General features: G+C 36.0%; 1 protein-coding gene across 2 annotated transcripts in view; it reads left to right on the forward strand.

Annotated features, from left to right (window-relative positions):
- The window catches only part of Rrp6 (exosome component Rrp6), a 25,880-nt gene continuing 10,995 nt past the window's right edge, over positions 1-14,885 (forward strand). Inside the window, exons 1-11 of one of the 2 annotated variants that reach the window (XM_071594835.1) lie at positions 1-138; positions 210-343; positions 413-524; positions 606-719; positions 790-989; positions 1,125-1,311; positions 4,097-4,240; positions 9,803-9,993; positions 11,646-11,802; positions 12,239-12,387; positions 13,111-13,273. In XM_071594835.1, coding sequence (XP_071450936.1) covers positions 13-138; positions 210-343; positions 413-524; positions 606-719; positions 790-989; positions 1,125-1,311; positions 4,097-4,240; positions 9,803-9,993; positions 11,646-11,802; positions 12,239-12,387; positions 13,111-13,273 — 1,677 coding nt within the window. In that variant the 5' untranslated portion in view covers positions 1-12. The remainder of the gene's footprint in view (positions 139-209; positions 344-412; positions 525-605; positions 720-789; positions 990-1,124; positions 1,312-4,096; positions 4,241-9,802; positions 9,994-11,645; positions 11,803-12,238; positions 12,388-13,110; positions 13,274-14,885) is intronic. The other variant, XM_071594836.1, reaches the window with a different exon arrangement.

Below are 14,885 nucleotides of genomic sequence, written 5' to 3' on the forward strand. Positions count from 1 at the left end.
AGGAACCAAAAGATGGCGAACGGCGAGGAACCTTCCGTAAATAATCAGGAAGCGGTGGAAATGGATGTAGGGAGTGATTCGCAAATTAGTCAAGATGTTTTATTACCCGGAATGAAATCATTGGAACAATTCACCCAGGTTTGGTACATTCGCTTTCAATAAATCTTGAGTGATCTCTCTTGAGTACTCATGTTTTGAAATGATTACAGACTGGATTTGTCTCTCTCATGGGTGCTATCAAAGCTTCTAATAGCCTTCCTTGTGGAAGCGACTGGGAATATTACTCAAGTTATCCAATATTCAAGAAGGCAATGGATATAAAAGGGAAGAAGGTGTTAAAAATGTAAGTTTTATATTTGAAGTTTTTTGCCTAGCACAATTCCAGTAGAATAACGATTTTTTTTCATTTTAGGATATCAATGGTTTTTCAGCACCAAGGAATTAAAGGAAATATTTTAAGAAGAGACTTGGAGGAAAAATTTGACTTGTTACTGGACGCTAACGATATGGTTTTAGAACGCGTGGTAGGTTTAATTATTGATGGCTGAGTGAAGTATAGTTTCGTTTTATTTCTCATATATTCATTCCCTCCGTTTTCATTCGAGAATTCGACTTTGGATGAGTTGGCCGGTATTAAAAGAAATCCTCAACCTGTGTTGCTTGAAGTCTCTCCCTCTGCCCCCAAGCCAGTCAGTGGTTCATGGAATAGGTCTCAGGCAGTAAGTATTGATTTTTTTAAATTGGTGTTTCATTTTTCATGAGATTTATTAATTTCGTTCATTGTGTTAGCCAACAGCTTTAAGGCACAATACCATCTCACCGCAACATGTGAGACTTTTGACAGCCAAGAATATTCAGCGGCCACAAATTAAATTTAAAGATAAAATCGACAACAGAAATATACCTTTTGAGCCAAAAATTAGTGAAAAACCCAACTCTTTAAAGCCGCTGGCGATATTTATGGAGTACAACGCTGATGGAGAAGAAAGGTGAGAGTTATTAAGTCTGCCTGTTTATTTATTGTTATTACAAATATGATAGTTCTCACATGACCATGCTTTTTATTCGCCGGAGAGAATAAAATGCAATTTCGTCACAATAAATGTATTAATTTCTTTTATTAGCTTTAACCACCCATATCAGTATGAGCTTGAGCTGTTAACACCGAGGGAGTCGCAGCTGACTTCAAAAACGCCAGTTATGTACCGCCCTGTATCAGATACACCTCTTACTTTTGTGGAACGGCCGGATCAACTTGAGGAGATGATGAAAGATATTAAAACTCAAACGGATATTGCTGTAGATCTGGAGGTATAGTTGTGTATAATTTCACTGGTGATACGTAATTATAGATTTTATTTGACAAAAAGTGTTACTAGCCTGTTATGCATGCCTGCTGTTCTCATATTATTGAAGCTTTAATTGGACCACCGTTTTGAGCAAAGGGAACTGACCCCTAAATTACCTTATGGAAAAAGGCTGAACTTGGTAATATTTTCTAGCAGTAATGTAGGAGAAAGCAACTAATAACCTTTCAATGATATGTGTGGAATTTATTTTAATATTAAGTTAGAAGGTGTTTGGTGGAACAGTGGTGAGAGTGTGGGAATACTGGCTTTTTAAATCTTTAGGTTAAATACCTGACCAAAGGTGAGTATATGTATTTGCAGAGACCCAGCTGAGCTGTGTTTGAAATATTCTCTCTTGTTTTAGAAAGTGTTTTCTCAGCCAATACTCTTCAATTGTTCTCTATCCCTTTAAAATTGTCTTTATTTGTTGTTTTTTTTAGTAATGATACTTTATTTGATATTTACATTCCAGTCCCTTTTGGAGGAAGGACATCCTCTGAAACCTTGATATTTTCTATCATTATGTGAAATATACTCTCTCTTACTAATTTCTTACATACATTCTAACATTCCTTCTCTTAAGAGTCTCATTGGGAATGTTCAACCATGACATACTCAGGCCACCCTTTCTACTGAAAGTATTTATTCTACTCTCATACATTTAATTGCTAATTCCACTCACATTCATCCTCTCTGCATGACCGAACCAGCACCCTCCTTCCATATTTGTGTGCTACTGGTGCTTTCTGTCCACACTTTTCCTTGTCCTCTCATTCCTTACTCCTCGCTCTCGTAGCTCGTAGTATTTTTTATGGGAGGCGACCGACAGCTGAGGTCATTTGTGCCATTAAGGATGGACAGGAAAGGATGAAGGGTGGAGAGAAACCCGGCATTGGCATTAGCCTACTCTTTACGAAAGGCGCCAAGGGGTCCGCAGCTTAATGTCCCATCCGACGGACTGCGTACTCTCTCAAAGTGCCCTCCACAAAGCACCTTAATTAGGGATCGAGGTACCACTGAAAAATATTCAACAAGGCCGGAATTTGAACCGGAGCCCTCAGGGTGAGAAGCCAGTATGATAGCCACCACACCATCTCGATCCCCATCCCCTCTCTTAGCTATATAGGTGGTCTACCATTAGCAGTAATTGTTGTTGTATCCTTTGAAACTATTACATATTATCATGCACTTACTCCACACCATATGTTTTGAAATTTGTGTTAAGGTTGACCATTTCATTTTTCTCACCAAAAAAGCTTAACAGTTTCAGGCTTAAATTTGTGGAATTCCGTAGTGATGAGGCTAGAAAAAGAAACTTTGCCCTTCCAAATAAAGTTGTAATACTTCACATGACAATGGTTTTGATGCTGTGCATCATGGAAATCGTGTGGTCGCGTGAATTATTAAACCTTCACACGGAAGTGCAAAGTTTCTTTTTCTACCGTCATAACCAAAAAAGCTGTTAATTCATGCTATATCTTCTCATTTGCTTGGAATATTTCTGGTTGGATTTTGACAGATCTCATCCATTTAGCTGCCTCCAGATGATTTGTTTACTGATCATTGATGGAAGAGAGTCACCCAGATGTAAGGGAATAGTTTAAGGTGGCTCAAAGTGGGAAAGGATTATTGATTGTTAGTAATTGCATAGCCCTCCTCCTCGAAAGTCTGCCTTGTTGAGGTTATCAGTGCTGCAACAATATTTTTTATCCTCAGCCCTTGGGGTCTTTACTTGAATTTTATCAGCCCAAATAAACTCTCTTGCAATAAATATTACCAATATTTTCCAAAAATTCATTGATTTTTATTTCAAAATGTTACAACAGGAAAGTTCATAGTATCCCAAAAAGAAGTAGATTAAATCTGGGAAAGAATTAAGTGCATATCAAAGTGCAAATTGCAAAAATTCTTCAAAATAGCAATCATGAGCATCAACCCTTTGATTCTAGTGCCTCTTGTCATTTATGGTATGCTTCTTGGAAGGCGGAGATAGGAACCTCATCACAGTCTCTTTGACGTTATCCAGCATTTCATAATGGTTGCCTTTCAAGCTCCTTTTTATTATTGGCAATAAAAGGAAGTCCGATGGTGACACGTTGAGGTTATAGGGTGGCTGGGACAATGTCACCTCCTTGTGCTTAGCCAGGTACTCTGTCATGAGGAAGGTGGTTTAAGATGGCACACCATGGCACAGCCTCCAGTTGGCAAAGGTTTCCTTCCTAATGTTTTGCTCTCTTTTGTGCAACCTTCGAGGACTTTCAAATGAATCTTACTGTTCACTGCCTGTCTCTAAGGCACAAACTCTTTGGATAATGCCTTTTGAGTTGACAAAGATTACTTATTTTGGGACAGACCATGTTTTACTTGAGTCCTTAGATGGTTAAGAAATGAAAAAGGCTTTTTGGATGTGACAAATGTGAAAAGATAGTTGAGACTGCGGGGTGTAAGTACTGGGTATATGCTAGTCCCGTCACTAGCTTGGGGTGCCCTAAGTTGATACTCAATAATGTGATTATGCCTAAAAGCTGTCTAACAGCATGAAGGGATTCCAGTACAGAAGTTAAGAGGGTGAATGGAATAACAATGCGGTCTTCCTAACCTAAAGAAATGTACCTTAATTTAGTATAATTCCTTTTGTCTTGTTTTTTTTATCGGATATGTGGATGTTAATCATTTGAGATTGTTTTGTGTTTGTGAAGTAATTGTGTGATCATTTTGGAAGTTTAATATCTTTTTAATTTTTTTAGCATCATTCCTATAGAAGTTTTCAAGGATTTACATGCTTGCTACAAATATCGACGCGAGAAAAGGATTACATCGTTGACACTCTCTGCCTTCGCCATTGTCTTCAGTGTTTAAATGAGGTTTTCACCAATTCAAAAATTGTAAAGGTAAGATTTTTTTAGTTTCTTTTGATTTTATTCCAGAATTTCATTTCATAATCACGTAGTATGGCTTTAAAAATTCAATAAGTATTACTTTTGTCGCCAGTAATGTAAATGAAACTGACATACAGTGATATAAAACACACAGTTATGGTTTTTTTTTTAAAGAAACGGGTAGTTTTTATCAAGGATGTGTGCACAATATTCATTTTTCAAACTTAATTGATTAGGCACAAATAAGATGTTGCCTTATTTATTTGAAATTGATGATACCTATGTGAAGTTGATAAATCATGTGCTGGACTCCTTGTTGACACGTTTTGTTGAGGGATCTGCATTTCTGAATCTACTAACCAGTAAAAAATGCCCACCAGAATTCACTTTCTCTGGTAAGATGACTTTGTACTGTGGTTAGCATAAATTATTTGTAAATATTTTGTTGTCTTCTGTTTTAAGGTAGGTTTTTTAAATGACATACACTCTGAACTCCTACATTTCTTAGCCTTACCTAACAAGACAAAATGTCGCGTGGTTGGCGGCCGCAACATCATTGGTGGGAGCGTAGCACAGAATGAGAGTCGTATTCGGTTTATGAGTCTTTTATTCAACCCTTTTCAAACTATGGGGTTCAGGCACCAGGGAGTAGGGACGAGCGAGCAGGGCAAGGCTGGGCATCTCTGGTGTGGTCATATGCTCGACCGATGAACCGAGGTGTCACGGGACGTAGGGCAAGGCTGGGCGTCTCTGGTGTGGTCGTAGGCTCGACCGACGAACACAGAGGCAGGGTATCAGGTAAGGAATGGGGAAGAGAGTTGGGTCACCAGGAGAGGTGCAGAGAAGGGCTGGGCGTCTCTGGTGTGGTCGTAGGCTTGACCGACGGACTCCGAGACAGGGTATCGGGTGAGGAATAGGTAAGGAATGGGTCCCTGCTCTAGGATCGTCTCGCTTTATAAGGCATCGCGCCTTCGGGGGAGGGATGACTTCAAAGTAACTACGTAGTAGCTACATTGTAGTAACAAGGGAATTGGGTAGTGGACATTGTCTTTTCTTGGTTTCCGAGAAACCTACACTACATCACCATACATTGTCTGGTATGCTTGAGGGTACTCCTTGGGAGAGTTAACCGATAGTGGGGATTTCCGAGAAATCCACACTACAAAAACATGAAACCACCCTACAGTAAAATGTTCTTCAATTCCACATTCATTCTATTTCCCTTCATTCCCTGCACAATTGCTTGTCTCCTTAGGATGTCTCCTAACATATCCGTAACCTACCTCACCAAGCCACAGACTTCTTTGTTTGATTTCCTATCCCTCCGTTTTACATTTTCATTCCTTTTCTGCACCTACATCTCCCTCCTTCTAAGTCAGAACTTAATAACATTGCAGCTTCTACTATGCATTTGTGGATTCCATTTTTACTAAGGTGTGTGCAATAATTGAGTCACATAGCATTGTAATATATGCTTTAACCTGAGTAAATTGAGTATGATCAAATCCACAATATGTGTCATGCTCTCAGTTCATTTATTACAAAATGCTGTATTTTATCAAATTAATAAAGAATTGCCAAACAGGATGATTTCCGAAACACATTGCCGAGTAATTCATCTTTGCAGTTCAATGCATTATTGACTATAACTTCTTAGTAGCCATGGAACTTTCAGCAAGTTTTGCAATTGAATTCAACATAAAAGTTAAATAAATAATTACCAACCGAAGCAGTAAAAATGTTTTTAACCTAATTCTAAACCTAAAAAATGTTTAATTAATAACTTCCAAGAGATTTTCTTGCATTGTTTTGATTAATGCCTACCACTGATTCCTGTAAAAATGCCAATCCCCAAAAACAAACTGCAAATGGGTAACTCGAGAAATAGGGCTTCTTCTACTAATCTAAAAAAGTCCTCAATAATCTGAAATCAAATGACTCTGTCCCCCCTGAGATCTTATTATAATTCCATTAAAAAGGAACACAATAATTTGGTGATGCAGACTAAAAGGAACTATAACATGTGCATTGTTAATTCTTCTAAAATCACTGTAAATCTGCTTAAAACCTCATTAATGATGCTACACAGCCCTCAGAATTTCAGTTATTGAGTATAGATTCTTTATGTCATAATAATCCTCTTGTTGCCAACCAATATGATATTGCTAATCTACTGATGGAGAATTTTCTCTACTCCATAACTGGAACTAAAGAGGAAAAGTCACCAGCTAGGGCCTAATGAACTATAGCAGAGTATGCCTCTCAATGCTAAACCTATCTTTTTTCATCCTGCAAATGACCGAGAAATTGACCATATGATTAAAAACAATAAGCAGGTGGCACTCAGCTGGATATAATGATATACCATGCTCTCTGCTGAAAGACATTGATAATTCTAATTGAATTCATTGATAATAATAATTGACAACTTTGCTTGCTTTTTTGAAATTTTTTTGTCCTTCTTCCAACAGTGCTTCCCCAAGAGACTTGTGAATCATTCATATAGTTTCAAAAAGTCCCTGAAATGGTTCACTCCCGAGCTTTCTGAATTACGATTGCATGTAATCCAGCTGCGTCAAAAGTACACTCGCACTGGCAATGATGAGGATAAAAGGACATGGCGACAACTTAAATCCTTTTATAACAATCAAATAATACATTCTAAACATAGCTTCAACTCCGATCATATAGGTAATGCTACTAACCATTTAAAAGCAGCCTGGCAAGTCATAAATAAGGAGATTGGCCATTCGAGGGGTGACCTGGACCTTCCATTTAAGTCTGATGACCTGAATAAGTTTTTCATAGAATCAATTGCTGACCTTGTGTCAAATTTTGATTCAACTCCAAGCACTGCCTTGCCTCTTCTTAATAATTCACCAGCAACATTATCTCCCTTCAAATGGAAATGGGTTACGGAAGAGGAAATCCGTCAAATTATCAAAACCTTAAAATACTCTAGATGTACCGATGTCTATGGGCTATCGGTCAACTTAATTAAAGATCTTGTGGGTTTCATAGATGTACCCCTGGCGCTAATTCTAAATTCTTGCTTTCAATCGGGCATCTTTCCTGATGCTTTGAAAATATCAAAAATGATACCTATTCATAAAAAAGGAGACAAAACGTTACCGTCCAACTATAGGCCTATTTCTTTAATACCAGTATTTGGAAAAATTTTTGAAAAGGCTATTAAGGTTCAGGTTTATGAGCACTTTCAAGTTAACAATTTATTCTCTCCTTCGCAATTTGGCTTTTGTAAAGGCTACTCCACTACTTCAGCTGTCGAGTCCGCAATTAATCAAATTCTAAATGCTTTTCTAAGTAAATCCTCCATTGTTATAACTGCATGTGACCTTTCTAAAGCATTTGACTGTGATGCTCATCCAATTCTTCTGGAAAAACTTCATTATTATGGTTTCAATGATCTTGAATTACAATTTTTTGAGTCCTATCGTATCCTTATGAGTCCTATCTGATCGATCCCAATGTGTTTGCACTAATAACAATCTTTCCTCACCCCTGAAATTAGTCTATGGAGTTCCTCAAGGTTCAGTCCTTGGCCCTCTTTTATTCCTTATTTTAATTAATGACCTACCGTCAAATGTCTCCTGCAAGTCCATACTCTATGCTGATGATACCACTTTTGTTCAAGAGACTAAGAATGTCAATTCTAGTGCTACAACTAATTTGTGTTTATCAGAAGCATCAAACTGGTTTTCTGCAAACGGTCTGGTTCTAAATAATGATAAAACTCAGTCCCTGGTCTTCTCACTAAGTACCATATCTAATCCCCCGAGTACCATTAAATTACTTGGTTTCGAACTCGACCAAAAATTGACTTGGGAGCCTCACATACTGGGCACACTTGGAAAATTGTCAAAGGCTGTGTATATGTTACGTAAAATCAAATATATTATTCCAAAAGAGTTCCTTATTCAGGTATACTATGCTTTATTTCATTGCCACATTGACTATGGTATTGTACTTCACCTTCCACAGCCACTCACCTTCCACAAATATGTTATTTAAGATGCAAAAAAAGGCAGTCAGAATTATTTCCTTTTCACCCCCAAGAGAACATTGTAAACCTCTGTTCTGTAATTCGGGCATTATGACTCTGCATAGTCTGTATATCTATAAATGCCTATGTAATGTTAAGGAAAACCTTAGCTCTTTCGAGAAAAGGTCTAACTTCCATTCTCATAATACAAGGAACAGTGATACACTAGACATTCCCTATTGCAGATTAGCCAAGAACAGCAATTCTTTCAATATTCTAAAAATTCGTTTGTTTAATAGATTGCCTTCTGAGGCTAAAGTTGTGAGTGTGCCCAAGTTTAAGAAAGTTATCCGGAACTGGCTGACTAAAAAAGCATTCTACTCAGTAAATGAGTTTTTCAATTCAAAAATTGTGTGGTCCATGATAGACATACAATCATTTGTCTCACCAAATGTATTTTGAGAATTTTGATATTTACCCGTTGTATCTAAATATGTGTTTATGTAACCATAATCTCTAAACTATGTATCTCTATGACGAAGACTATTGCAAAACTATTTTGTTTAATGTCCAATAAAATTATTATTATTATTCCTCAGTGATCCATGTTATTACCCATTAAGTCAATGGATCTCTATCTTCAGGCACCTTCCCAAATAGATAAGAAGTAGCTAAAGTATTCCCAGTATTCAAAGGAGGTGACCCACAAAACATGAATTATTATAGACTTATTTCCATGCTATCTGTTTTCTCTAATATTCTGGAACAAGTAATTTACAACACATATATTGTTATCCTTCAAAAGTAAACTCAATATTCTTTCTGATTCTCAATTTGGCTTTATGAAAAATAAATCAACTGAAACTGAAGTATATAAAGTCATTCATAATAGCCGACTTGAACTTGACAAAAGGAATGAGTAATAGGTGTTTTAAAGGCTTTTGTCTCAGTTGATCATGCAGTACTACTAAGGAAACTTGAGGAAAATGGAATCTCTGGGATAGCCAACAAATGGATAAAATCTTTTCTGAGAGGAAGATCCCAGACTGTTAAATTATACTCAGCTGAATCAAAATCATTTTCACTCTATAATCCTTTGATGATTGGGAGAGGTGTCCCTCAAGGATCTATTCTGGGTCCCCTACTTTTCCTTCAATACATAAACAACCTCTCAAATTATTTTATGATGTATAATAACCGAACAGCATGTGAAATTACCTGTAAAGGTTCAATTCCTTCTCCGGTATGTCCTAATTTTTCCCAGGAAAATGTGGTGTGTGAAAAATCACACTGATAGGGTGAAGCTCAGGGTGCCCAGAGGTGTCACCCAGGATAGAACCTGGGCCCTCCAGTCAGAAGTCCTGCATTATATCCGCTGGACTACCACGTCCCCACGTATACTTCAATGAGGGAATGAATTTCATTCTTATCTTTTCACAGAAACTGCTCAGACTTCTTAAACTTTTTCCTGTGATGGTATGAATAGGAATTTAAAGGGACTTAATATTTAAAAAATGGAGGTGTTCATTGATTTTATCTGATACATATTTGTATTCTCTATGCCAAAATAGGTATTCCATGGAGCCGACAGTGATGTTCAGTGGCTACAAAGGGACTTTGGTGTATACCTGGTGAATATGTTTGACACTCATCAAGCTGCCCGTGTTCTACACTTTGCTCACTTATCCCTTGCATTCCTTCTAAAGCATTACTGCAATATTAATGTTGACAAAAGATTTCAGCTTGCTGACTGGAGAATGAGGTTTGTTTAAGTTTACATTTGTAAGTACATATTAACTTAAAGCATGTATTATTTCATCAGATTCCATTCTTGATTCTTTTATGCACTCTGCATTTGAATACATTTTGAAAATGGAAGTATGAAATTGAATATATAAAAATGGATTTGCACATGTTTGAAATGTTGATGGTTACAATCTCTTAGTCAAGATAATGGATGGTGGCTTAATTCTTTCATATTTTTCAATCAAATTTTGTTTCTAGCATCAGCAAATTGTTGTCGATGTTCAAAATACAACTTAATTTCAGATTTCAGATTGTGATTTTTCCAATTTTCAAACCAGATTTCACAATCTTGGGCATTTCAGTTAAATCTTGACCGTCTGAACTGGTTATAAAATGAATCCAATAAAATCTATAAATTCCAAAAGTGTCCACACTTGGTACCTTAATGCAGTTAATGTCTCTTCTCCATGAATTAATATTCCTACAATTTGGAATTATTTCACATATGTGATATGCACTAATTTCTGTCCAATGGCACTGGATAGACAAGTTGCCATTCACTCATCCTACAAATGTAAATAATTTAAGGGAATTTCCGGAAATTAGATTTTGATTACCAAGGTGCTAAAGAGTTGACATAAATTTTAAGCATCATTATGCAATATATTTGATGTATTCAGGCTTTACTTTGTGGAAATCCAATCACTGGAGTAAAAAAAAACCAAAACAAAGCTTCTCTCCCTCAATTTTTTTCCACCAAAATCAGGTACCTGATGATGATATGCTAATGCATTGAAAATAGTCGTACCTTATAAAAAATTTGGTGGAAAGATTCATTGTTTGGTTTGTTTTTTGCTTCATCAGTATTAAAATTCAGTTTTATGATTGTGGATCTGTGAATGTACACATGAATTTTAATCATGCTTCTTTGATTGGTAAAATTGTGGTTTTCTGAGTGTATTATTAATGCTGCATTGGGAAATACTTGGCCTGTTGGTGAAAATAAACTATTTAAACTGTGTCAAGAGTGGTGGTGTAGCCAGAGTGTTAAAGTTGGAGTGGCAAATAAAAATCCTAGCTTTGGTTCAGATTTTGAAGAGTGGTGGGTTGCTCATTGGAAGGATGTGTCAAGCAACTTGTATGGGGGAGGAGCTGTGGAGGGGGAGAGGGGTGGTAAGTGAGAGGAGGGGAGAATGTGTGGCTGCTGCTTTAGGAAAGCTTTATCGGAGAGAGTGGTTGTTGATGTGTAGGACTAGAGATTAAGATGTTTTGACCTTGTTGGTTGGGAAGATTGTTGTGACAGTTTCTGATTCCTAAATTTTCCTACCCAAGGTCTTGTGTGCTCTGCGTACAAAGGCTAGGTTGAAGAACAACTAGAACTATATATTTATTTACCAAATACTAGGCCAAGATATATTACATTGGGGTAGTGCTGCTTCCTTTGTCGACAATGTTTTGCTTTACACCTGATAAATTAGTGATCATAGTACGCATTGTGATCTGTCACAGTTGCAAAACAGTATCTTTGTATGTATACATCTTTGTAGCAGCATTTTATTATTTATTATTTATTTTATTTCATATATGAAATAAAGGTTTTGCAAATTGATGTGCATGAAAATTGTCAATTTTGTATGCCTAATGTTAATTTCATGTTGAAAATTGCAGACCGCTACCTCAAGAAATGATAAATTATGCTCGTGAAGACACACACTATTTACTGTACGTTTATGACAGAATGCGCAGTGATCTGCTAGCAGCTGCCAATGGGCAAACAAATTTGCTAAAGTCAGTGTTACAAAGGAGTACAGAATTGTGTCTAAAGGTATTTATCAAGGATTTTCATCACTAAATTCATCACAATTATCATATTTAAAGAGGTTTTTCGGAAGGTGGTTTGCTATAAATGTAATCTTTTTACTTACCTCTTAATATGTTCTATCCATAGAAATTGGTTGCCTTTTTCATGTGGATTGTTTTTATTTGTACTGAGAAGGTTTAAAATGTGAACTTATAGTTTCTCATTATTTTTATTCAAAACGTTTTCACGTAATTACTATTAGTGCATGAAACCTATGTTTATTGAATTCATATACATAAGTAAAAGCAGAGAAGAGTATTGGAATGCATTTTTGGAATAAAATAATGGCACGTTTCCAGTATTGCAAGCAATTTCTTTGAAAAACGTCATGAAATATTTTAAAGCTCTTTGAAATTACACTTTTGCTGGCTAAGTTTAGTTCTGTCACTCTATATTTCAGAAATATGAGAAGCCAATTTTTACTGATGATATGCACTTGAACATAGTGCAAAAAACTAAGAAGTTACTTAACAATCGACAAATGTATGCTTTAAAAGAACTGACAGCATGGAGGAACAAGGTTGCAAGAGAAGAAGATGAAAGTTATGGGTGAGATTGAATCGAGAGTTTTTTAGTTGCATGTGGTTTTATCAGTTACTGTCTGCCATTTTCTATAAGTATTGGATGTATTTCTGTTTGAGACTCATGCAAAAATTCTTGAAGGAATAAAAGATTTAATAATTCATGTTGCCACTGAAATTAGTCATGTATTTTGCTCAGTTCTCTTAACAGTGTAAGACTTATAGACTTATATGAAAAGCTATGGTCTATTATTTCAAAGATGTTCAAGTGACATTTCACACTGGATGAGAATCTGTGGGGTGGTTAAAATGTCTTGTAGTCCACCAACTTATGAATGTGAAATTACCTTGCACCACTGAATTATGTTTAAAATTTGGAAATTTTTCTTTCAAAATTTACTTACTTAACAGTATTATATACTTATCTGTGTAATTTTTTTAATTAAGTTTATGAAAACCCCTTCCAAGTAATGTTGGGACATTTATGACTAGGCTTAAAAAAATTATTTATTTTTTGTGTATGTTGTTTCTGTCTCAGTATATATTTTTTATTTCCTGTTGTATTCGTATCACTTCTTTTTTACCACCTCATTTTACCACCCAATGAAATGGCGAAATTATAACAATTGTATTAATATATAGTATAATAGCAATCAAATAGTTTATTACATTATTTGCATTACTGCAGTTGTTCACTGATGAAGTTTTCTGGTATTTAATGATATGAAGTGATAAATTTTATTGCTCCTAGGTATGTTTTGCCAAACCACATGCTCCTTCAGATTTCTGAAATTCTTCCCCGGGAAATCCAAGGAATCCTTGCTTGTTGTAATCCTATTCCGCCTCTGGTGAGGCAACATTTAGTCTCTCTTCACCAGATAATATTGAGAGCCAGAGAGCAGCCACTTGTCAAAGTAAGTAAAATTTACTACAATTGTCCAACCTTTTACAATAGTAATTTTCCACCGGAGTAAAATATTTTAGTGCATTAATTTATGGTAATTGGTGTTAGCTACTATTTTATTCTGCATTTTAAGTGTATGTATAATGATCAGATTCTACAGTCTACAGTTGGTTGCCAATGGCAGGAAAACTTGACAAGTAAAATGTAATAAAAATACGACTCAATGAATATTTCATGATTTAATGTAACAACATGGAAAGTCATATTACTGTATTTTTCCATCGATAGCGCACGCGTAATCTATTCAAAAATGTTGAGATGATCGAAAAAATGGCGATGTGCATTAAGTAATGAAAATTGAAAAAATCCAAATATAGGTGTAGTTTTACACATACACATCCGAAATAGACGTATTTTTACACACAATTCATGTAATTTTTACACGCATTACGTGTATTATATATGTGATTATACAGATGCACGGCATCTATACACGTTCAAGATAACTATGAAGCCCTGGGCTTGTGGTATCTATACAAATTCATGATAACTACAAAGTTCTGGGTGCTCATGATACATAAGGCATGTGTATTATCGATGGGTAAATACAATACTTCTGGCTAATAATACATGGGCTTGTATCACCTGACGTTTCTTAGCCAACTGCCGACGAGGCATGGTTAAGAACAGCTGCCTCATATATTCAGCCATAAATCCTTTTTACCCAAAAGTTGTTTGGGGTAGTGATTGCCTTTAATAGTGAGTCACCAAAGATTAATATTGCAGATAATTAAACTTGCATGAGACTATTTGGAGTTTAATAGGCGTTAGCTTGCTTGCACTGCCAGTCTCTGTGTGAGGTATTTATAATGTTGCATAGAATTTCAGATATATACAAGACAGAGTGAATGCTAATCACCAAAATGAATTATATATCATTGGAATAAATGCCGGATGAACGTGTAATTGTGTATTATGGAACTATTCCTGGTTATCAATCTGAAGATTGGTTATTGCAGCTCCCAAAATATTCTGTTCCGACCTGCCAATTTCTTCATTCTTTCATAGCTGCAACATTTTCCATCCCTTGCTTCTCATTTCATCTTTGGCCATCCTCTGTACTTCTTGCTCTCCACGCCTCCTTCAATTGTGATCTTCAGTAAACAATGGTGCCTCAGGATGTATCCTATCAATTTCCCTCTTTCTCTTGAAAGCATCCTCCTTTGGCCACTCTCTTCAACCTTTGTTTTTAGTCCAGTAAACTCTCAATTATCAGTGCTGATGGATGCATGATGAAGCACGGACGAAGACGGAACACAGATAACGTAAATATGTGGTGAATATGGAGATGAAATAAAACATTTAATTTGTATGAAACAAAATAACCAATTACAATGATGCAGTGTGGTTAGGCAATGACTTAATTGTTGCATAATAAACCTATATATTTTCTCTCCTTAAAGGAGAATATAGAATTCTCAGAATTCAAGGGTAATGATGTTGGGAAAGTGCGGATGGTGCTCAAATGTTGAAATTAAAGTGTGAAGTACTACTGACAACTTTTAAATTTGTGATCAAAATTAAAGGAAAACCAAGATTTTTCATACTATTGTATTTTTGAT

The sequence above is a fragment of the Hetaerina americana genome, unplaced genomic scaffold, assembly GCF_022747635.1.
Source record: "Hetaerina americana unplaced genomic scaffold, ioHetAmer1.1.p SCAF_7, whole genome shotgun sequence".
Lineage (NCBI taxonomy): Eukaryota > Metazoa > Arthropoda > Insecta > Odonata > Calopterygidae > Hetaerina > Hetaerina americana.